Genomic DNA, 25,109 nt, shown 5'->3' on the forward strand with positions numbered 1-25,109 from the left:
AAGTGTCATGTGGTTTTTGGATAGAGGTGCTGAGACACTCAGCCAGCACAGACCCCAGAAGGTACGTAACTCAGGGATCCTTTCTGGGTAACCTGCCGGGGCTGGGTTGGAGACTGTACACCATGCCAAGAGGCTGTGCTGACTTTAGGATTCATGGGGAAGCCAGAATACTTACTGAGCCAGGGAGGTGGTCACAGCATGTGGTGAGGCTTGGGAGGGGGATTGCCTACCCTTGGAAAGAATGACAGTAGCACGGTATACAATAAAAGATTTGTATTAGAACATAGACACTCATGGAAGAAAGAGGTATCATCATCAAATGTGGAATGTTGAAGAAATAGTTAAAATAAATAAAGACTCCAAGCGCAGCTAGGGCTGGCTCAGGCTGGGGCTCACAGAGGCCACTGCACATCAGCTCCAGGCTGCAGGAGCCACCACCTGGCCATACCGGCCTCCTCCCTGACACAGCGCAGCTGTGCCTGGGACACAGAGTCTCTCTCAAGTACTGGAGCAGCTAGCAAGCTCACTCCCCACTCTCCTCACTTATCTCTGTAACAATGTCTATCAGGCTCTGGAGCCCGAAGATATAGCCAGCATCCTGGCCCTCATGTACCACAGTGTCCTCGCCATACAGCCTGCAGGTGGTGTGTGCAAAGTCAATCATGCGCACATCTACAGAGCTGGCGCCAATGGGTTTGTAGGCATAGGCACCAGCAGACTCATCAGCTGATTCCTCTGACAGGTCCTCCAAATCCTCAGCATCTGAGTCCAGGACCACTTCGGGCCGCTCCTTGCCATCATAGATGACCAGCAGAGAGCTTGAGTAGAAGCGGTAGGACTCCTGTCGCTCCAACACTGCCTTGAGCTCAGTCAGCTTCTTGAGCACAGGGCCCAGGAGTTCACGGCGCAGGTACCGCCCATTGTGGAAGAACTGGAAAAGTGCCTCCTTGAAGCCCTGCACCGACAGCTTCCGTCCATGGTACTTGTTCATGAACATGAGCTGCCCACTGCCTGCTTGGTACACCTGTAGGAGAGAGACCAGCAAGTCAGGGGCTGAGGGCCATCTCAAACCCTGGACTCTGGGTGGGGCCGGGGGTGGGAGGGAAGGGTGGTGTGGTGGTGGCGGCATGTGAAAGCCCAAATCAGATAAAGTACACGAGTCGCACATGAGCCACTATCCACTATACTCTCTCATCAGCCCACACCTGGGATGCAGTCATCCAACCTGAGTTTGGTCATTGTGCCCCAGCACCCCAACTCAACATCTGGGTCACTGGAGATGACCTAACCCTCTTGCCTTCCTCCCTACTACTATCCAGATTCTGGACTCAGCTAACCAGACCAATCTGAGAGAGAATCATGCAGGCATGCATGCTTTCTCTTTCAACCAAAAAGCAACAGACTCGTGTGGGGTCAAATCTGGAATCTTTTTATTTTGAGACAGAGTCTCGCTGTCACCCAGGCTTGAGTGCAATGGTGTGATTTCAGCTCACTGCAACCTCTGCCTCCTGGGTTCAAGCTGTTTTCATGCGTCAGTCTCCCAAGTAGCTGGCATTACAGTTGTGCACCACCACACCCAGCCAATTTTTGTATTTTTAGTAGAGATAGGGTTTCGCCATGTTGCCTGGGCTGGTCTCAAACTCCTGACCTCAGGTGATCCACCCACCTTGACCTCCCAAAGTGCTGGGATTACAGGTGTGAGCCACTGCACCTGGCCTGGAATCTTTTGAGCAAACAGGACTATGCCAGGGTGAGGAAGTGACAGCCACTGGATGCCCTAGCCAGCCCTAGCATCCCCCTCACCTGCATGCCACACACACGCACACCAATGACTGCAGATGTGCTCTGCTGACATTTTCGGATCTGGTTGGCTGCCTTCTCCTCTGAAGCATCATCACCGTGTTGTCGTGTGCCCATCTTGAGGTCAAGGACACAAGGCACCTCATAGCGGGAAGTCAGGTTTTCCAGTAAGATAAATTCTGAGTAGTTAAGAATAATACCCTCAAAAGGAAGTGCTACTGCATGGGTCCTTGATACTCTCAAGGTACAGTGCCTAGATGCAGTGACCCAGAGAAGCCTGAACCCACAGGATAGTCCATTAGTCCTGCCATCACCCACACAGCGAGTCCAGAGCTGACTAGAAAGCTGAAAGACACCTTTACTTCTTGTCAGGGAACTGGCATGAAAGCAGCCTGCACCTGGACTCAACAGAGGCCTGGGCTCTTCCAGCCTGGGAGATACACACACCATTTCCTGAACTCTTAGCTAAGTGTAGGACTAGGGTCCAAAAACAAAGTCCTCAATTACAAGTAGAACATCAAGAAACTTCAGTAAATCCTGTAGCCTTAAATGTGAACTGGAAATATAAGTACAAACTCATGAAAATAGTTTTCTCTTTAAACGTCTGCTTCCCAGCTGTGTGCACTAAAAAAGGTCTAGAAACAATGACCAGAAATAATGGAGTGTCTCTAGTGCACAGACCATTGTCTCATCATTTCCCATTCAAGGAATCAGTACTCCCTAGAGCAGAAACTGGTTAACTATGGCCCAGTGCTTGCTGTTTATGGCCTATAAGCTAGAAGTGGTTTTTACTTTTTTTTTTTTTTTTTTTTGAGACGGAGTCTCGCTGTGTCGCCCAGGCTGGAGTGCAGTGGCCGGATCTCAGCTCACTGCAAGCTCTGCCTCCCGGGTTTTTACGCCATTCTCCTGCCTCAGCCTCCCGAGTAGCCGGGACTACAGGCGCCCGCCACCTCGCCCGGCTAGTTTTTTGTATTTTTTAGTAGAGACGGGGTTTCACCGTGTTAGCCAGGATGGTCTCAAACTCCTGACCTCGTGATCCACCCGTCTCGGCCTCCCAAAGTGCTGGGATTACAGGCTTGAGCCACCGCGCCCGGCCGGTTTTTACATTTTTTAAGAGACCAAAAAATAGATAAACGCTAGGCATGGTGACTCATGCCTGTTATCCCAACATTTTGGGAGGCTGAGGCAGGGGGATCACTTGAGTCCAGGAGTTTGAGACCAGCCTGGGCAATATAGTGAGACCTCATCTCTACAAAGGGGAGGAGAGGGTCGGGGAGGAAGAGGGCTGGGAGTGGTGCTTCATGCCTATTATCCCAGCACTTTGGGAGGCCAAAGCAGGTGGATCACCTGAGGTCAGGAGTTGAGACCAGCCTGGCCAACATGGCGAAACCCCGTCTCTACTAAAAATAGAAAAATGAGCCAGGCGTGGCAGCAGATGCCTGTAATCCCAACTACTCGGGAGGCTGAGACATGAGAATCGCTTGAACCTGGAAGACGGAGGTTGCAGTGAGCTGAGATCACACCACTGCACTCCAGCCTGGGGGACAGAGCAAGACTCTTGTCTCAAAAAAAAAAAGAAGAGAGAGAGAAAGAGAGGGAGAAAAGAAAAAAGAAAGCAAAGATAAGGAAAAAGAAAGAGAAAAGAAAAGAAAAAGAAAGATTTCCTCATGCACAGCTCGTGCCCCAGTGGCAGTCTGGTGAACCAGGACTGAGAGGTCAGTCTCCTCATCCAAACACCCCAGCCCTTGGCAGGTGAACAATGTTTTGAGACTTCTGAAGAGTCTGAAAACAGGGGGCAGCCCCTTGCCCTCTTCCTCTAGGTTACCTAGGCTAAAGCCCACCTGATGCAAGCTGGCCCCTTCACGAGGCATCCCTCTCCCCCCAGAGACCCATTATTTTTTCTTTTCTTTTTTTTTTTTTTTTTGAGACGGAGTCTCACGCTGTTGCCCAGGCTGGAGTGCAGTGGCGCGATCTCGGCTCACTGCAAGCTCCGCCTCCCGGGTTCCCGCCATTCTCCTGCCTCAGCCTCCCGAGTAGCTGGGACTACAGGCGCCCACCACCGCGCCCGGCTAATTTTTTTTGTATTTTTAGTAGAGACGGGGTTTCACTGTGGTCTCGATCTCCTGACCTTGTGATCCGCCCGCCTCGGCCTCCCAAAGTGCTGGGATTACAGGCTTGAGCCACCGCGCCCGGCCTCAGAGACCCATTATTATACCCCACTCCTCATCATCTGCACTCCTAGGCCAGTGGCTGCCCTGAGGGAAGTGATTATTTGCCCATAATTATCATACAGGGTGTCCTGGAATAACCCAGGTAGGAGAAACTCAGCCATGACTATAAAAACCCAACCTCTCTCTCCAAGCTCCAACGGACTTCCTCATTTCCTCTCCTCTTACCCTCAAATGCAGAGATGCCCATGAACAAAGGATACTGTACTGGTTCCGATGCTTTGCATTCTCCTTCATTCTCTGTAACTGTTGCTGGTGACATTTCATGCTCCAAGGGTTATAGTGTTTAAGCTGGGAACTTATATTCCCCTTCTTCTCTACAGTGTAGTACAAGACTTCAGATTTCTTTAGCCACTCAAATTCTTCTTCTAACTTATGGCTATAAAGAGATAAAGACCAATAAGTCAGTATGTCTTATCAGAATTCAGAAGGCCGGGTGCGGTGGCTCACGCCGGTAATCCCAGCACTTTGGGAGGCCGAGATGGGCAGATCACTTGAGGTCAGGAGTTGGAGACCAGCCTGGCCAACAGGATGAAACCCTGTCTCTACTAAAAATACAAAAATTAGCCGGGCATGGTGGTGTGCTCGGGAGGCTGAGGCGGGAGAATCACTTGAACCCGGGAGGCAGAGGTTGCAGTGAGCCAAGAAGATCATGCCACTACACTCCAACCTGGGCAACAGAGCAAGCAAGACTCCAAAATAAAAAAAGTTAAAATAAATAAATAAATAAATAAATAATCCAGGGTTAAAGTACAAAGAATCTTTCTTTTTTTTTTTCTTTTTTTTGAGATGGAGTTTCGCTCTTATTGCCCAGGCTGGAGTGCAATGGCACGATCTCGGCTCATTGCAACCTACGCCTCCGGGTTCTAGCGATTTTCCTGTCTCAGCCTCCCAAGTAGCTGGGACTACAGATGCATGCTACCACACCTGGCTAATTTTTGTATTTTTAGTAGAGATGGGGTTTTATCATATTGGTCAGGCTGGTCTCGAACTCCTGACCTCATGTGATCCGCCCACCTTGGCGTCCCGAAGTGCTGGGATTACAGGCATGAGCCACCGCACCCGGCCAGAAACGTTCTAGAGTAATGAAAAGTGACTTCTTGATGTGGTGGTAGCTTACCGTGTACACGTTTGCCAAAACTCTTTGAACACTTCAAATGGGTACATTTTACCACATGTGTACCTCAAGAAAGTTGATTTTAGAAAATAACATAAGGGACCAGCCATCCACTACTTTCTACAGCAAAAAGAACTTAAGATCCATGATCAACCCCTGCTCCCCAGCCCCGTATGTGGAGAGCCTTCACTGCCCTCTTACAGGCAGTGGTACCACCTAGCCTCCAGTACAACCAGGTTCCCCTGACTCCAAAAGCTGGCAACTGGGAAAATAGGAACTGAAATTCCATGAGACTAAGTCAACCTACTTAGCTACATTACATGTGCTTTACTTTATATATATACTATTTATATTTTCACAAGCTTTGCCAAGGTGCAGGAGTAGGATGGCCCTGCTTAAGGAGATCACTGAGTTTCAGGGATGCCCAATTGCCCCTTTTGTCCCCCACCACTGGTGAACAACCTGAGGTAAAAGGATAGCTCCTCTCTTGGTCACTGCTACATCTCCAGAACACAGCCTGGCACAGAGCAGTCATACCCAAACTGGCAGGATCTAACCAGAGTCAACTAAAGAAAGAGGCTGAGCACGCCATGTAGGAATTGGCCACTGAATGACAGGTACCTACTAAATCCACTTGAGTCCTTAGCTCCAGGGAACTGGGCTATAACCAAAACCGCCAACACTTCCCCTCCCACATAGCCCAGAGTTGTCCTCTGTCTACACTCACCTCTTCATTTTCTCCTCTTTACGGTGCTGACGCACCCAGTCCTTAGGGGTCTTTTCTGTTTCTAAGACATGATGTTTTTTGTTTGTTGTCCACCTTAGGAGCTTACTTTTTGGTTCACAGTCTGAATTATCTACAATGTCCACAATTCCATGGTCCCCTTTTAATGGATATGCTATTAGACACAAGTTCCTGTCTTCATCTTCTTCAAAGCGCACAGATACCACACCTGGAAGGGGGTGAGGAGCAGAAAGAACTTTTAATTCCACAGGAAGAAGCACTGTAAGTAACATGATTGTAACATTTGTTTTTTTCTTACCCAGTTCCTTAGTCTCTATGTTGCCAGAGGCCCCAAACTCATCTGCAAACTTAACAAATATCAAAACAGCTAGAAAAGATGACACCATACAAGACAAGCAATTAGGGAGCAAACATGGCCGAGAGTCTTCTTCTCTTATGTACTCAACGAGGCAAGAACCAAAGAATTACAAGACACATTTTTCCATCATTGAAAATGTTTATTAATTTTTATGTAATTCTTCTAATCCTAAAAGACTGAAAACATTGCTCTTTATAGTTTGCGGGAATTTTTAATGCCCTAAACAGAAACTCCAATAGCCTCATGGCTTGCTTTAAAGCAGAGCCTGAATACAGGGGGAACATAGGTTTGCCTGAGGGTTAAGAAGCATCCAAGAATAAGGGAAGATTGGGTAAGCAAAACAAAATAAAGGGGCAAACAAAACAAACCACACAGCACAAGACACCCTAGCAAAGGCTTCCCACAGTGCCCCCACACGGGTAGGCACCCAGGCCTTTTGTTCTTTTAAAATATGTTTTTATTGGTCTTTGCAGTCTCACGTCACAAAATAACAAAATGAACACAAGGCAGATAGAGTTGGTTGGGGAGCACAGACATGTGGTGGCCTTGAAAGCAGCATTCCCCCTTAAGTCTCTAGAACCTGCCATGAGTAATTAGACAGTCTTTGAGGATGGGGCTGTCAGGTGGGGGCGTTTCAGCAGGTGCCGACGAGCGCCTTACAAACGACTGGCTGAACACCTTTCCTCCCAGGCCTCTCTGCCCCAGCATCACTCAATCTGCTCAGTCCTTGCTGCCCGCCCGCTCGACTGCTGCAGGGGAATGCGTGCTCAGAGAGAGACGACACTTCTGAGGTGGCTCCCAGCTCTGGGTGCAGAGGAGCCGGGGTGGGGGATTCAGGCCACACTTCCCTGTGGCCACAGGGGAAAGGACCAGGGGAAAAAATGGGGCAGGGACGGACAGCTAACAAGGGGCCTTTGGCTTTGTCCTGGAAAAAAACAACAGAGAAGGACCAAGTGAGGGCCCCCAACTCCCCCATCCCCACCGCAATACACATGCATATTCAGAGTACAGAGAAAGGTACCCAGTACGTTCTGTCCTTAAAGACAATGTTTCAAGAGTCCCAAAAGAACCTAAGTTGTTCTAGAGTCCTTTATGTAACCAGGTAATGCACATTTAAAATTAATTTATTTAATGGATTCTTCCTAGATTTACAAAAGTCTCCCCCACTCCCCAACAAAGACCCCACCATGCTGGTGGCTGCTGATATCCCCTATAAAATACATTATAAAAAGAAATTAGAAATTATCATATGTGAATCGAAGGGTTGCTTTCACATAGCAATTTTGGGGACATTCTGTAACAGCAAAGGGCTTGGGCTAATCAGCACAGGCCTCCCACTCCTGCATTCCATCTGACTCAACCCTGCTCCCCCGGCCTACCTAATCACCCGGGCTTCTGGTTTCCTGGAGGACAAAAAGCAGGCGGCAAGTATTCTGGGTTAAAATCCTCCCAAAGTCTTCCCCCACTGTCCCCTCAATGGGGGACTATGGGTTACTGTGATCAAGAGACACCTGAACATAAAACACAACTACACTTCTACCAAAATCAAACTCAAATCCACAAAACAAAACAGAATTGAGCAATCTTACCAGGGCTTGAAAACTGAGGGTGTGAGATGCTGGGCTGAGGGCCAGGAGGAGGAGAAGGAGGAGAGGGAGGGAAAGCACAGAGTGGGAGGGAGTGAGGGTTCCAGGGATGGCTGCCAGGGCCTTCCATGGCCACGATCCCTCACATCTCCTCACCAGTGTGGCAACCCCTCCAGCAGCTGGGACTTACCTTTGTACTGGGGAGTGAATTTGCGCATCTCAGCAGGGAGGGTCTCGTAGAACTGATGTTCCCTTGGGACCAGGGGCTTGCACAGGGTTGTCTCATTGAAGCGGAGCACACATGAGTGCCCCCCGACCTGGTGGACAAAGGGCTCCAGCAGGACGCCTTTGGCGCGGGGCTCCACATCCATGGCCCTGAAGGCTGGGCTCATCCTCCGGGCGCAGATGGCGGGGAGATAGAGGCAGCGGAGTCCAGCGGCCAGTACGTCTTCCGTCTGTTGTCTGTGTGTCCCTCTCGTTGTGGCTCCTTGGCTTGTTCTGGCCAGGATGCTCTGCTAGAAGCAAACACAATGATGACATGGGGGTTCGAAGTAGCGTGGGAAATGCCTTAGAGCTGCTCACCCTGCTCCTCCAGCATAAAGACAAAGACAAACAGTCTGAGCTCTTGCGGGACTCCGCCCATGCCACCCACCTTGGCCCCTCCTTCTCCGGCAGAAAAACAAAAACACTATGAGCTCATGGGGCGGGGTTAGATGCAGACAGGCAGGGAATGGGTTCCAGGGGCCCTAAAAAGGCAGAGGTCCCACTACGGTGTTAGAAAGCCACTATCACAGGCAAAACTGATGCCATGGTGAGGTGAAATCACAATTTCATACCTAATATTTGGATTAAATCTTACCATTTTCTAATAAGAGTGTCAAGCTTTAAGTGGATGATGCCCAAGTCTCCCATTTAATTTTATACACACACACACACACACACACACGTATATAAATTTTTTTTTTTGAGATGGAGTCTTACTCTGTCATCAGGCGGGAGTGCAGTGGCACAATCTCGGCTCACTGCAACCTCCGCCTCTCGGGTTCAAGCCATTCTCCTGCCTCAGTCTCCTGAGTAGGTGGGATCACAAGCATGCACCACCATGCCCAGCTAGTTTTTGTATTTTTAGTAGAGACGCGGTTTCACCACATTGGCTGGCATGATCTCGATCTCCTGACCTCATGATCTGCCCGACTCGGTCTCCCAAAGTGCTGGGATTACAGGCGTGAGCGACCGCACCCAGCCCCATTAATTATATTTTTATAAAATGCATTTAAATACAGGGAAAACCTGCTTACTCATTATCTGGTAAGACTCATTATTTACTTGTCCAGTTTGTCTATGCACACTGTTCCTGCCCAAGGCCAAAGACAAGCCCCATTAACCTTATTAGCAATGGAGCTTGGGTCCAGTTTTAATGATTAACAACTTAAAACAACTGATCAAAGCTGGTTAACTCCATTTAAAAAGATACACAGTGTTCTAGGTCACTATTTTTATCAGTTCTATCCTGATCACCAAAAGCTGGTACACACCTTTAAACCAAAGTTATGCTTTTGGGGCAATCAGGGCTCGCATCCACTCACTCAGACACGCACTGGATGCCGCATCAACGAAGCACACCTCTGTATGCACCTTGTTAACCGGTTCAGGTCATGTCACACTCATTCTCTGTTTTGTCTAATTTACAAGTTATGCAGTCTCTACTAGCATTCTTTATAGGGCTTGAGTTACATTTCAGTATCTGTACAGAGATTTTACTGGGAACTCCTTCAGTTCCCATGACTCCAACTGAGAGAGGAGTGAGGATGGATCTGGAGGAGATGTGCCCTCTGACCTCTAATATGGGGAAAGCGCCTATTATGTATCAGGCTCATGACAGGAATTTCTTATGTCATTTGGTCCTCATGACACTTTCTTTGAGGTAGACACTACTCTCCCTATTGCAAACAATGAAGCTGATTAGAGATGGTTAGGAAACTCACCCAGGGTCAGAGACAATAAGCCACTTCTCCCAAGTGAATCCCACACAGCTGCCTCTAGGGCACATGATCTCTGGCACTGCCCAGCTTAATTTCTCCTTTCTTTTTCTTTTGAGATGGACTCTTGCTCTGTCACCCAGGCTGGAGTGCAGTGGTGAGATCTCAGCTCACTGCAAGGTCTGCCTCCCGGGTTCACACCATTCTCCTGCCTCAGTCTCCAGAGTAGCTGGGACTACAGGTGCCCGCCACCATGCCCGGCTAATTTTTTTTGTATTTTTAGTAGAGACAGGGTTTCACTGTGTTAGCCAGGATGGTCTTGATCTCCTGATCACGTGTTCCGCCAACCTCGGCCTCCCAAAGTGCTGGGATTACAGGCGTGAGCCACCGCACCCGGCCCAGAATAGTTTTAAAATAAAACTATAAATATAAAACTGTGTATCTGTAATGAGGCCGGGCGCGGTGGCTCACGCCTGTAATCCCAGCACTTTGGGAGGCCGAGGTGGGTGGATCACGAGGTCAGGAGATCAAGACCATCCTGGGTAACACAGTGAAACCCCATCTCTACTAAATATACAAAAAAAAAAAAATTAGCCAGGCATGGTGGCTGGCACCTGTAGTCCCAGCTACTCAGGAGGCTCAGGCAGGAGAATGGCATAAACCCGGGAGGCGGAGCTTGCTGTGAGCCAAGATTGTGCCACTGCACTCCAGCCTGGTAGACAGAGCTAGACTCTGTCTCAAAAAAAACAAAACAACAAAAAAAAATCTCTTGCTAACCATGGAGATGAGGAAATAAATATAAAAATATTTTTTAAAATAAAAACTATCGGCTGGGTGCAGTGGCTCATGCCTGTAATCCCAGTACCTTGGGAGGCCGAGGCGGGCAGATCACCTAAGGCCAGGAGTTCAAGACCAGCCTGGCCAACGTGGTGAAGCCCCATCTCAACTAAAAATAACAAAAATTAGCCAGGCATGGTGGCACACGCCTGTAATCCCAGCTACTTGGGAGGCTGAGGTAGGAGAATTCCTTGAACCCAAGAGGCGGAGGTTGCAGTGAGCCAAGATCGCGCCACTGCACTCCAGCCTGGCAAAAGAGCGAGACTCCGTCTCAAAAAAAAAAAAAAAAAAAAAAAAGAAAAGAAAAAAGAAAAGAAAAAAACAATAAAAAACTAAAAACCATTTTTAGTAAAATAAAGCCAGGAAGGAAACAGTCAATGTCTGACTCTGAAAGGAGTCTTGTAGGGAACACCAAATTGACCTGTCTGGGTACATGGCAGCAAATTACCATCAACCTCAGGAAAACTCCATAAAAATCAAGTCCACTGCTCCATAAAATCAGGACATCTATCATCCTTGATGATGAACACATTTGCCTCCACATCTAGCAACAGGAGAGGAATGAAACAAAAATATTTTTTTCATACAATTGTGTGATGGACTATTAGGATACCACAAAGAGCTTTCTTATCAATTTTATATTTTTTAACCAGGAGAAAATGCTTATGATATACTTTTTTTTTTTTTTTGAGACAGGGCCTCCATTGTTAAGGCTGCAGTACAAGTGGTGTAATCTCAGCTCACCGCAGCCTTGTCCACCAAGGCTCAAGTGATCCTCCCACCTCAGCTTCCCAAGTAGCTGGGACAACTACAGGAACACACCACCACATCCAGCTAATTTTTGTATTTCTGTGTAGAGATGGGGTTTTGCCACGTTGCTCAGGCTGGTCCTAAACTCTTGAGCTCAAGTGATCCTCCTGCCTTGGCCTAACCAAAGTGCTGGGATTACAGGCGTGTGCCACTGAACCGGGCCGTTTATGATACACTTTTCTTTTTTTTCTGGGACAGAGTCTTGCTCTGTTGCCCAAGCTAGAGTGCATGATCTCACCTCACGGCAACCTCTGCCTCCCAGGTTCAAGCGGTTCTCCTGCCTCAGCCTCCCGAGTAGCTGGGTCTACAAGCGTCTGCCACCACGCCGGCTAATGTTTTGTATTTTTTTTAGTAGAGACGGGGTTTCACCGTGTTAGCCAGGTCTCGATCTCCTGACCTCGTGATCTGCCCACCTCAGCCTCCCAAAGTGCTGGGATTACAGGCGTGAGCCACTTCGCCCGGCCTAACTTGCATTTTTTAGTAGAGACTGGGTTCAGCATGTTGGTCAAGATGGTCTCAAACTACTAGCCTCAAGTAATCTGCCTGCTGCAGCCTCCCAAAGTACTGGGATTACAGGCATGAGCCACCGCACCCGGCCTCACTTATGATAAACTTTTAAGTTACAAGAAGGAAGATGGGGCCGGACACGGTGGCTCACACCTGTAATCCCAGCACTTTGGGAGGCCGAGGCAGGCGGATCACGAGGTCAAGAGATCGAGACCAGACTGGGCAAGCTGCATAGTGAGAGCCAGTCTCCAAATAATTTTTTAATTAGTCAGGCATGGTGGGGAGACTGAGGTGGGAGGATCACTGGAGTGCAGGAGTTCCAGAATTCTGTGAGGTATGATCATGCCACTGCACTCCAGCCTGGGTGACAGAGCAGGACCCTGTCTATTAATAAAATAAATAAATAAATAAATAAAGGCTTGATATTCACAAGCCTTCTCTCTAAAAGAATTCTTCAAGGATATACTACAGCTTGGCCAAGCGTGGTGGCTCACGCCTGTTATCCCAACACTTTGAGAGGCTGAGGCAGGTGGACTGATTGAGCCCAGGAGTTCGAGACCAGCCAAGGCAACATGGCAAAAAAAAACAAAAAAAAACAAAGAATAATAAAATAAACAAAAAATTAAAAAAATACAAGGAGGACAGGCGCAGTGGCTCATGCCTATAATCCCAGCACTTTGGAAGGCTGAGGCAGGCGGATCACCTGAGGTCAGGAGCTCAAGACCAGTCTGCCCAACATGGCGAAACCCCATCTCTACTAAAAATACAAAAAATTAGCTGTGCGTGGTGGCGGGCGCCTATATTCCAAGCTACTCAGGAGGCTGAGGCAGGAGAATCACTTGAACCTGGGAGGTGGAGGTTGCAGTGAGCCGAGACCACGCCATTGCACTCCAGCCTGGGCAACAAGAGTGAAACTCCGTCTCAAAAAAAAAAAAAAGGCCAAGGCAGTAGGATCACTTGAGGCCAGAAGTTCAAGACTAGTCTTGGCAATACAGCAAGACCCTATCTCTACAAAAAAATTAGCAAGTTGTGGTGGTGCACATCTGTAACCCTAGCTACTCAGGAGGCTGAGGCAGGAGGATCTCTTGAGCCCAGGAGTTTGAGGCTGCAGTGATCTCTGATCATACCACTGAGCTTCAGCGTGCGTGACTGAGTGAGACTCCATGTCAAACAAACAAACAAATAAAAGTTGGGATCAACTACCCTTGAGGAGTACTATGGTGACCCTTCTGTTCTCTCTACAGAAAGCTATAATATTGCTATTATAGAAAGAGGTGGTCAGGCCAGGTGCGGTGGCTCAGGCTTGTAATCGTAGCACTTTGGGAGGCAGATCGCTTAAGCTCAAGAGTTCAATACCAGCCTGAGCAACATGGTAAAACCCCATCTCTACTAAAAATACAAAAACTAGCTGGGCGTGGTGGCACGGGCCCACAGTCCCAGCTACTTGGGGGGCTGAAGCAAGAGAATAGCTTGAACCTGGGAGACTGAGCCTGCAGTGAGCCTGGTGACAAAATGAGACCCTGTCCCCAAAAAAATAAAAAGGCAAGCAAGCGGTGGTCAAAATGCTGCCCCAAAATGTAGGGAGGTAAGTACTGTAGAACTTTCTTCTGCATTTTTAAATGTGTGACTTTTTGTGATTTTTTTTCAATCTAAACAAACATTCACTTTCTTACCGAATTTTGTTTTCATATTTGTACATTATTTTGTTTAAAGATGGCATTTATAATTACATGTATAATTACAAATTATATATTTATGTTATATATATTTATATTATTTTATATAAGCTTCAGACACCACAAAACCTGCCCTATACTAGGTGGTAAGATCATGATTGCCCGCTTTTCAGTTTTCTGAATGTTTTTTGTTTTTTTTTTTTTTTTTTTTTTTTTGAGACGGAGTCTTGCTCTGTCACCCAGGCTGGAGTGCTGTGGCCGGATCTCAGCTCACTGCAAGCTCCGCCTCCCGGGTTCCCGCCATTCTCCTGCCTCAGCCTCCCGAGTAGCTGGGACTACAGGCGCCCGCCACCTCGCCCGGCTAGTTTTTTGTATTTTTTAGTAGAGACGGGGTTTCACCGTGTTAGCCAGGATGGTCTCGATCTCCTGACCTTGAGATCCGCCCGTCTCGGCCTCCCAAAGTGCTGGGATTACAGGCTTGAGCCACCGCGCCCGGCCTTCTGAATGTTTTAAACTTCTTATAATATCCTCCAACTCTGAGCACACATTACCTTTATAACTGAGAGAGAAAATACTGGGGGAAGAGGAGGATTCAAGATTGAAACAGGAAAACACAGATGGCTGCCTGGCTCTTGATGGTTTTAAATCCATCTAGAAACAAACACTGATCCAGCCCACCCTTCGTACTCAGAGCTTCACTCCAAGTGAGAATAACAACCACAGTACACACTGTTCTTAAGCTGCACACAAGGTGCTAGAAGGTCAGAGCCCTCAATAGCATTTCATTCTGGTGTTGTGTTATGTTATGTTATGTTATGTTATGTTATGTTATGTTATGTTATGTTATGTTATCTTTTGAGACGGAGTTTCGCTCTTGTTGCCCAGGCTGGAGTGCAATGGCCTGATCTCGGCTCACCACAACCTCCGCCTCCCAGGTTCAAGTGATTCTCCTGCCTCAGCATCCCAAGTAGCTGGGATTACATGCATGCGCCACCACGCCTGGCTAATTTTTATATGTATTTTTAGTAGAGACAGGGTTTCTCCATGTTGGACAGGCTGGTCTCAAACTCCCAGCCTCAGATGATCCACCCTCAGGCTCCCAAAGTGCTGGGATTACAGGTGTGAGCCACCGTACCCAGCCTCATTCTGGTTTTAATAAAGAAGAAACCACGGATTTTAACTGGAGTGATTTCATGAAAGTCATACAACAATGTAGCTTCTTCCCCCAAAACAGCAGATTCTGTTCCAAAAATCTGGACAAATCTCAGCCTTTCCATAAGGGACACAGTTGTCTCTCAGCTGCTTCTCCTTTCTAGAACCACCAGCACGACTATGCTGCCCTATCTCTTTGCCTCATCTGACCAGGTTTCTGGAATGACAGATTAGAGGACTCCAAAGTAAGGGGAACAGAAAGAAGGAACTTTCAGCCTACCTAGAAATATGTTTATCACCAGCCTGGGCAAGATGGGGACACCTTGTCTCTACCAAATATTAAAAAAATAGCCAGGTGCAATGGCACGTATCTGTGGTCTCAGCTACTTGGGAGGCTGAGGTGGAAGGGTCACTGGAGCCTGGAAGGTCAAGGCTGCAGTGAGCCGTGATCACGCCACTGTACTCCAGCCTGGGTGACAGAGCGAGACCCTGTCTCAAAAAAAAACAAAACAAACAAACAAACAAAAACATAATAAAAAAGAAATATGTTTATCTGAATAACCTGCTAGAATTATAAAGAATTTTAGCAATTTTTAAAAGCTTCTAGATAAAACAATGCTTGATTCTAAGGTCTCATATGTCCCCTTTAGCAATATATCAAACTTTATTTTAAGAGATGGGGGCTTGCTATGTTGCCCAGGCTGGCCTCAAACTCCTGGTCTCAAGTGATCCTTCCGCCTTAGCCTCTCCAAGTGCTAGAATACAACGCATGAGTCATCTGGCCAAATTTTCTTAGAAATAGCTAAATGGATTCTATACACATACCAGGAATTTTCAGTTCTCTTGTAAAAGCCAGTTACCCCTTTTTCAAGGACAATTCTCAGTCTCCCGTCTCCCACCACATTGTAAGAAACGTAACTCAACAGGAACACAGAGAAGCAACTCTCTCAGACTAAAGCCAAAATTGCTCACAGGTCTCAATCTCTGAGGGATTTTTGCTACCTCAAGTCACAGTTCTCTCATATGCCAATAAGTAATGGTCCCATAAGGCCAGTGTGGTGGCTCACACCTGTAATCCTAGCACTTGGAGGCCAAGGCAGGAGGACTGTTTGAGCCCAGGAGTTTGAGAACAATCCTGGCAACATAGTGAGACCTTGTCTCTACAAAAAATAACTAGTCAGGTGTGGTGGTACATGCCTGTTGTCCCAGCTACTTGGGAGGCAGAGGTGGAGGGATCACTTGAGCCAGAAAGCTCAAGGCTGCACCACACTCCAGCCCAGGTGACAGAGCGAGACACTGTCTCAAACAAACAAACAAAAAAGTAACGGTCCATTAGCTTCAGACAAGATTATACGTTTCCTGCCAGTGGGCAATGTTTACCCCGTTTAGCTCTTAGCTCACTGCCAAACCCAAATGACACATGAATTCATCCTCTGAAATAAAGGATGCCAAAAGTGATTCAGTCCCAATGGGCAGCCACAGAGGCAGGGCATCCCAGACCTGCCCAGGCAAGCACCTGAGTGCTGCTTTTGCTGGAGCAGGGACGAAAGTGTGCCCTATGCAGCACCAGTTCCTGCGACCAAGGGAACTCTGACAATTTCCTCTAGGTCCTTTCAACATCTCACTTAGACAAATACTCCTCACAAGGGTCTGCAAACTATTCTAGGTTTGTGGCAGCAATCTGGCAGCTTGTATCACCCAACCCACTTGGCCTAAGTGCAGTCAGTGTTCATCCAGACCAGCCCAGAAAGGAATGAGATATGATCTTGGGAAAATTCTTTAAGACTGCACCAGTCAGGCCAGGTGCGGTGGCTCAATGTAATCCCAGCACTTTGGGAGGCTGAGGGGGGCGGATCACGAGGTCAGGAGATCGAGACCGTCCTCGCTAACATGGTGAAACCCCGTCTCTACTAAAAATGCAAAAAATTAGCCCGGCGTGGGGGCGGGCGCCTGTAGTCCCAGCTACCAGGGAGGCTGAGGCAGGAGAATCGCTTGAACCTAGGAGGCGGAGCTTGCAGTGAGCCGAGATCACGCCACTGCACTCCAGCCAGAGCAACAGAGCGAGACTCCATCTCAAAAAAAAAAAAAAAAAAAAAAAAATATATATATATATATATATATATATAAATAAACACTGCACCAGTCACAGCACTATGTCCTAATAAAGAGACACTTGCCAATTATCCTTCAGAAGTCCTGAGCTAGCTCTCCAAAATAAGATGCAGCAAATATTTTAAAATTTTTGTTAGGAAAATCAAGTTCAACTGCATTCATAGTTCCAAAGCAAAGGTCACACTGATCTCTTCAGAATCACCCAGTTTGTAAGGAAGGCAGTGGATTCAGTCAATCAAGATCACATTTGAGGCCAGGCGTGGAGGCTCACACCTATAATCTCAGCAGTTTGGGAAGCTGAGGTAAGAGGATTGCTTGAGCACAGAAGTTTGAGACCAGCCTGGGCAACACAGTGAGACTCCGTCTTTAAAAAAATGTTTTAAAAATTAGCCAGGCTTGGTGGCACGTGCCTGTAGTCCTAGCTACGCAGAAGGCTGAGGCAGGAGGATCACCTTAGCCCAGAAGGTCGAGGTTATCGTGAGCTATGAGACTGCCACTGCACTCTAGACTGGGTGACAGAGTGAGACCCTGTCTCTAAAAAAAGTAAAAATAAAATAAGATTGCATTTCAGGACCAGCAGTGAAGGCCAACAAGGTACTTCCAGTTTTAACATCTTACTTTTCTCTCGCTCATTACAAGGAGCTTAAGTTATTTTCCAAAGTAAAAACAGTCTTTGAGTGTGAGATAAATCATCCTAGGGGTCCTGTCCCTTACTTTCCCAGGACTCACCTGCCGTCGTCCTGCTGCTCATGTTCATTAGTTTTGTTTTTGTTTTTTTAAGACAGGGTCTCACTCACGTCTCCCAGGCTGAAGTGCAGTTGGTGTAATCACAGCTCACTGTAGCCTTGCCTCCCTGGGTTCAAGTGATTCTCCCATTTCAGCCTCCCAAGTAGCTGGGACTACAGGCACATGCTACATGTCGAACTAATTTTTTGTTATTTTTAGTAGAGACAAGGTTTCGCCACGTTGCCCAGGCTAGTCTCGAATTCCTGGGATCCAATGATCCGCCTACCTCAGCCTCCTGAAGTGCTGGGATTACAGGCATGAGCTACTGAACCAGATCACACATCCCATTAGTTTTTAAGCCCCAAAATCTAAACCCGTCAGCTGCCAACTGGCACTCCTGTAAGTTTGACCCTCCCAAATCCCCCAGGACCTTGTCTCCTGGATTTACAGTCCTCCTCTGGCCTTCCCAGTGTAAATGCAGCATTCTGACTAACCCATAAAGTCTTCAACGTGAGACCCTAGAAGTTGCTGTGTTAGTTCCAAGTGCCCAGCAGAGAATCTACAAAGGGCAGAGGTGGCCCAAAAACCTGAGGAAGAGACTGACACTTTTATCCTCATGCTCAGATACAAACACAAAGCAAGAAAAACCCCAGCCCTTCAGTAGTGGGTCTGTAATCAACTGGGCTCTCTCTCCTCCAGAGGCACTTGCCTGGAAGAACAGATACTGTTCAAGGAATGACACCTTTTACTGCCTTACAAGTAAAACTTCTATTCATAGTAGATGAAAAATTGAAAATCTTCAATAAGAATTAACTAATTTAAGAAGATCATAATCTCAGCAACGTGCAAAAAGTTGGTTTAACAAGTTATTTGTTATTGTTTTTCTTGTCAGGTTGTTCAAGCTCATAAAAATATACATTCCTAGGCCGGGCGCGGTGGCTCAAGCCTGTAATCCCAGCACTTTGGGAGGCCGAGGCGGGCGGATCACAAGGTCAGGAGATCAAGACCACAGTGAAACCCCGTCTCTACTAAAAATACAAAAAATTAGCCGGGCGCGGTGGCGGGCGCCTGTAGTCCCAGCTACTCAGGAGGCTGAGGCAGGAGAATGGCGGGAACCCGGGAGGCGGAGCTTGCAGTGAGCCGAGATCTGCACTCCAGCGCCACTGCACTCCAGCCTGGGCAACAGCGTGAGACTCCGTCTCAAAAAAAAAAAAAAAAAAAAAAATACATTCCTTGGTCAAGTATACTACAATCAGCCCTCCTTTCTTCCTTGAGTAACTAGGCAAGTTCTCAAAAAATATGACGACTCTTCAGCACCAGAGCTAAGCAGATACCAAGTCTGCACACCTCCTTAGGGTACCCCATAAAAGCAGGTAAACTGCTTACCACCACTCCCTGCTGATGAGGAGGAAGGAACCATGGCACAGTCCACAGACAGCAAGTATAAAGCACATCCAAACAAATAGGCATCAGAATGAAAGTAGGCAGGCTTGCAGTTAGGTTAATCCCCAAACAAATGTGGCTGCAGCCTCAACAATACCATCAAATTTGTGTAGAAAAGGGATCTTTGCCAAATGCAGTGGCTCACACCTGTAATCCCAGCCCTTTTGGACGCTGAGGATTTTTTCTGGATGCTTTTTTCCTGCCGAAGCAGGAGGATTGCTTAATGCCAGGAGTTCAAGACCAGCCTGGGTTAAAAAAAGTGAGACCCTGTCTTTACAAAAAAAGTTTTTTTGTGTTTTTTTGAGACAGAGTCTTGCTCTGTCGCCCAGGCTAGAGTGCAGTGGCGTGATAGCCAGACGTGGTGGTGGGCGCCTGTAGTCCCAGCTACTCGGGAGGCTGAGGCAGGAGAATGGCAGAAACCCAGGAGGCGGAGCTTGCAGTGAGCTGAGATCCGGCCACTGCACTCCAGCCTGGGCGACAGAGCCAGACTCCGTCTAAAAAAAAAAAAAAATAATAATAATAATAATATATAAATCTCAGACACTAGGGCATATAAAAATCTGAATGGGCAGGTGAGTAGTTATACCAAAAAGTCATATCCAATGTTAGTTTCACACTTGCAAAGCAAAAATAACCTATTCTTATAAAACAAACACTGAAGGGGGACGTGAGATTTTTGCAATCCCCATGAAAGCTGAGACAAGCTCACACAGCCCATGGGTCATCTCATTTGAGTGTGCAGCTTTAGTTAGGAAGGCCTGTTGGCCCCAAAGCAGCCCAAACTAAAAGAGCAAGACAAGGTTCAAGGCAAGGAGCCATAACGGGTGGGCTCTTCTAACAGGTGGGGTTAAGGTAGAGTAATATGGCCTGGGGAACTTGGGCCATAGCACCCCAGGGCCAGACCAAGCAACGTGGCAGCCTTCCACAAACCCAGACTTAGGAGATGTAGCCCAGGTTCCAAATGGGCACATTCTCACAAACTAAACGCAAAAGCAACAACACTAGAGCCAGATGTTCTGCTTCTTGTTAACACGTTTCATTCCATTAAAAGAAGTTTTACTCTTCCTTAGGTTTGGGATTAGACACTCCAATTTCGAAAACACATAGGAGTGTCTCAAGTAAGATACGTGGATACACAGAGAAAGGAAACAACATTAATTAGCCAGGTGTGGTGCCACGCACCTGTAATCCCAGCTACTCGGGAGGCTGAGGCATGAGAATAGCTTGAACCCGGGAGGTGGAGGTTGCAGCGAGCCGAGATCGCACCACTGCACTCAGGCCTGGGTGACACAGCGAGACTCCGCCTCATAAAAAAAAAAACAAACCCTGAATTTCAAAGGGAGTACATCCCAGAAATTTGTTTAGTTTTATTTTTTTGAGACAGAGGCTCCCGCCACCACACCCAGCTGATTTTTGTATTTTTAGTACAGACGGGGTTTCACCATGTTTGTCAGACTGGTCTCAAACTCCTGATCTCAAGTGATTCACCCACCTCGGCCTCCCAAAGGGTTGGTATCACTGGCGTGAGCCACCACCCTCGGCTTTTATTTTTCCTTTTTGTTTTTTTGAGATGGCGTCTCACTCTGTCACCCAGGCTGGAGTGCAGTGGCGCGATTTTGGCTCACTGCAATCTCTACCCACTGGGTTCAAGCGATTCTCTTGCCTCAGCCTCCTGAGTAGCTTGGATTCCAGGCACGTGCCACGGTGCCCAGCTAGTTTTTGTATTTTTAGTAGAGATGGGGTTTCACCAGGTTGGCCAGGCTGGTCTTGAACTCCTGACCTCGTGATCCAACCACCTTGGCCTCCCAAAGTGCTGGGATTACAGGCGTGTGCCACCAAGCCTGGCCCTGGCCCTTTCTTTAAAAGGTAGGGCAGGCAGCCGGGCGCGGTGGCTCACGCCTGTAATCCCAGCACTTTGGGAGGCCGAGGCGGGCGGATCACAAGGTCAGGAGATCGAGACCACGGTGAAACCCCGTCTCTACTAAAAATACAAAAAATTAGCCGGGCGCGGTTGTGGGCGCCTGTAGTCCCAGCTACTCGGGAGGCTGAGGCAGGAGAATGGCGTGAACCCGGGAGGCGGAGCTTGCAGTGAGCCGAGATCGCGCCACTGCACTCCAGCCTGGGCGACAGAGCGAGACTCCGTCTCAAAAAAAAAAAGAAAAAAAAAAAAAAGGTAGGGCAGGCCAGGCGAGGAGGCTGAGCGTAGAGAATGGCGTGAACCTAGGAGGCGGAGCTTGCAGTGAGCCAAGATCGCACCATTGCACTCCAACCTTGGTGACAGAGCGAGACTGTGTATCAAAAAAAAAAAAAAAAAAAAAAAAAAAAAGTAGGGCAATGATGGGGATGGGCACAGTGTAGATGAAACAAGATTGGCCAGCAATTAGTAACTACTGAAGCTGGTGATGTGTGACAGACCCAAATCAACTGTGCATCATCTCGGCAAATTGACTTCTCCAAATCCTGAGGTGGGCTCTAAATTCAATTTTTGGAGAAAAGGACATTTCCTTGCCACCATAATATACTGTAAAACACAACTACTTCTTATTACTTTTATTACATGGTGCACAAATGGGCAAAAACATATTTTATTTAAAAATACAAATACATGCTTTAAAATGTAATAACATGAGAATAATCAACTGCTTACTTTCTAATGTACAAGAGTGTGTTCAATTTGTTACTTAACAAGATTATCTCACTAGGTGAAATAACTTCACTTAAAGGGAAAATTCTTCCCCAATGCATCCTCTTTATGAGCCAAACAATGGAAAATTTTCACCTCAGCAAGCTGGCCTCAGAGAGGTTCAGGCTCATCCCTGTTGCCTAGATACCAGTGACATCTCAGGAGCATACAGAAGGCTCTGGCATCCCTCTTGGAAGGGAGACTGGCAAAGGTTCAGTCAGTGGTTGCTCCTTCTTTCCCGGCACATTCCACTGCTCAGACAGATACAGGGCTAGCATACAGTGTACCTGTCTGTCACCTAGGAAGCTTTGAAGCACAAAAGAAGTCTATTATATCTGTTACACTGATTTCTAGATCTCCCAGGTCCCTGCCTTGCTCCCTCCCTACCCAGGCCCTGCATAAAAAACAAACCAAACAAACAAAAAAACTAGTTTCTACAACTGTATCAACTCTAGTCCTTGTTCTTATCCATTTGATTTCTTTCTCTCTCTTTTTTTTTTTTTTTTGTAGAGACAGGGTGTTGCTATGTTGCCCAGGTTGATCTTGAACTGCTGGGCTCAAGTGATTCTCCATTTGATTTCTAACAATGCCTGTGAATTCTAAAGTCACAAAGAAGGTAAATCTATCGAAATGACAATGTCAGACAAGACCACAGAAAATATAAAAAAAAATTTTTAATGACAGTTAATAGTTTAACTTTTCTCAAAAGCCATCAACTTGTCTATTATGTCAAATATGATAAAGTATTCATTTGGCCCTTTCTAACTCTGATAGTGGCTAAAGTTAAAACAACACCCTGAAGCTTCTCTTTAAATACTTAACACCCAAGTTACAGAATGCAATTATACAAACCCCACAGCAACAACCTACATAAATAAGCATCTTAGTTCACTTAAAATATTACCTGGCTACAATTGCAAATACAGCAAACATTTTAAACACTAGAATTCAACAAAATTACTGTAATCATGATCCTTTATTAAAAATATCATAGAACTGATGATCTACAACATTTTTGTTACCACGTTCCAAAGTTCCAGTACTTTTTCTTAAAACTATTCAAGATGATTTTTTGTTCTATGTACATTCTGCTACAGAAATGCTTAATTCCAACCAGTGACTAGTTCTATTTCCTCTGGTATTTAAGAGCACTAGATTTTACTGGTTTCTACATTTTATTTTCACCCATTTTTCTGCTAGTGTAGCTTTCTTGATATATGAAACCGAATACAATCCTAAAATGAAATAAGGCATTAGGATGCAAAAGACAAAAGCGGTCTCTAATCAAAAGTAAAGAGTGGAAATACCACTATAAAGGTGTCCTCTTATCCATTTAAAGGCCTTTTTTCTACAGTGAGGTTAAGTGTGTAGATTCCCTCATCGAACACCATCTGACGGGCCCAAATGGCATTCAACATTCAAAATGGCTGCACATCTGCCGACCCCAGGTAACACTACCTGAGGCGCTGGGCTGACTCCCTATCCAAAGATCTGGGAAGAAGACCCCCCAACCCGCCAAATACCTGGGGAGATCGTGGCCGCCAATGACCTGGGGAGACCCCTCAATGACACCGTAGATCTTGCGTTTCCCAAGACCGGGGGAGATCTCCTCAATGACCAGGAAAGATCCTGTCCCCCCACCAACCCGGGAGACCTCTCCAATGACCAGGGAAGATTCTGCACTCCCAAAATCAGGGAAATCTCTCCCTCAATGATCAGAAGAAAAATGCTCCTCCCAAATTACCCAGGGAAATCGAATCCACAAAGACCCCGGGAGATTTCCCCCACAAAGACCACGGAAGAAGTCCTTCCCAAATAAGCTGGGAGACTCCAATGATCAGAGATCCCATCTCCCAGTAGCCCAAAAAAATCGCCCTCAACGCTCCTGGGGCACTAGGGCCATAAGACGCGAGCGTTACCTGCTGCCTCAGCCGGGTTCCTCGGCGCTTCCGACCTATTGTTTCTCTCGCACCAAAATGGCTGCAGACAGGCCGAGCCCCGCCCCCTGCACCTCGCTCCCGGTGCCCCTCGCTATTGGCTCGTCCTAGGAGCTGCGCACGCGGACTGGACAGCCTGAAAGGCGCTGTTGCTAGGGTGCCAGGATTCGCTGCAGCAGCTTCCGGAAAAGGCGGTGACTGGGGGCGGGGCCAGAGAGGGCGGAGCATTGTCCTCCGTCGGGGAGGATGGTCAGGAGGTGTGATGTGCGGTTGGGTGGACAGACTAGCTGCTGGCCGACGGACAGCAGGATACCTGGGAAACAGATGGATTGACCAACAGTCCTGGTTTGTTCAGTACTGAGCGATTTCGCAGGATGCAGGAATTTCAATGCTAACACAGAGACAGTCCACTACAAACTGGGAAGTTGGTGACTCTAGCAGATGGACAGAAGACTGGATGTGAATAGACGGAAAGAGGGACAAAAGAGTGACTGTAGACGGTGGACAAAGAAATGGTTATATATACAGACAGACAGATTATTAGATATGGAAGGGTAGACAGAGAAGTGGCCATAGAGTTTTCTGGGGACTGGTGGATGACCCAGTGCCCAAGCCAGCTCCCACCAAGCTCCACACCACAGGGCTTGTCTGAGGCTCATTTGTCTTGGGCCTGTGTTGGACAGAAGGGCTCTCACCTGACTGAATGTCAGTGTAGCTGTGAAAGGCAAAGGAGAGGGTTAGTGCCACTGAGAGTGGGCAGAGCCTCATACCTGATCTCTGCTCTCTCTGTAAAGAAGGCCAATGTTGCAGCCCTGTGTACTGGGTGTTTGCAAAGGTGTAAATTCACTCATACACTCCTTAATTCAACAAGTATTTATTAAGCACTTACACTCTGTATTGGACATACAGCAGTGAACAAAAAGGGAAAATAAATAAATATCCCTGACCTTGTAACAGTGGACAGGAGAGACTTCCTGTGAGCAGCTCCTCTCACCCTAGCATGTGGTTTCCAGGGCTCCATGTCCACCTGGTTTCCTCCAATCTCACCAGTTTCTCATCTGTGTGTTTTCTGTCTACGCTCACTCTTCCAAAATCTTATCCAGGCTCATGACTTCGAATGCCACCGTGTCAATCACTCCTAAAAGTGTTTGTCCAGTCCAGACCCTTCCTGAGTGGCAGATTCACCAGTCCCACTGTCAACTAAACGTCTGCACTCTGACTTCCAGTCATTGGCATCTCAAACGCAACTTGTGCCACCCTAACGCTGGCTCATCCGCCAAACCTACTTCACCCCACTTCCCCCAAATAGAGTGATAGCACCTCAACCCTTCTTATTGTTCAAGCCAAACACCTCAAAGTACCCCTTGACTACTCTCTTTCCCAGCTATATCCAGTGCACCAGAAAGTTCTGTT

At 47.3% G+C, this 25,109-nt stretch overlaps 1 protein-coding gene across 8 annotated transcripts; it reads right to left on the minus strand.

Annotated features, from left to right (window-relative positions):
• Positions 1–258: 258 nt before the first annotated feature.
• Positions 259–23,737, minus strand: IP6K2 (inositol hexakisphosphate kinase 2). Of its 8 annotated transcripts, none has more exons than XM_077992756.1 (7): positions 23,679–23,737; positions 8,025–8,346; positions 6,189–6,257; positions 5,873–6,098; positions 4,232–4,407; positions 1,804–1,979; positions 259–1,024 (listed from the first exon to the last, which is right to left on the minus strand). In XM_077992756.1, the coding sequence occupies exons 2-7, from the start codon at positions 8,224–8,226 to the stop codon at positions 524–526; spliced, it is 1,350 nt and encodes a 449-aa protein (XP_077848882.1). In that variant the 5' UTR covers positions 8,227–8,346; positions 23,679–23,737; the 3' UTR covers positions 259–523. The 8 variants fall into 8 exon arrangements, with proteins under 8 accessions (XP_077848882.1, XP_077848881.1, XP_014986462.1 ...); XM_077992755.1 differs by having other exon boundaries at positions 8,025–8,349; XM_015130976.3 differs by lacking the exon at positions 6,189–6,257 and adding an exon at positions 21,856–22,065.
• Between the last annotated feature and the right edge of the window lie 1,372 nt (positions 23,738–25,109).

The sequence above is a fragment of the Macaca mulatta genome, chromosome 2, assembly GCF_049350105.2.
Source record: "Macaca mulatta isolate MMU2019108-1 chromosome 2, T2T-MMU8v2.0, whole genome shotgun sequence".
Lineage (NCBI taxonomy): Eukaryota > Metazoa > Chordata > Mammalia > Primates > Cercopithecidae > Macaca > Macaca mulatta.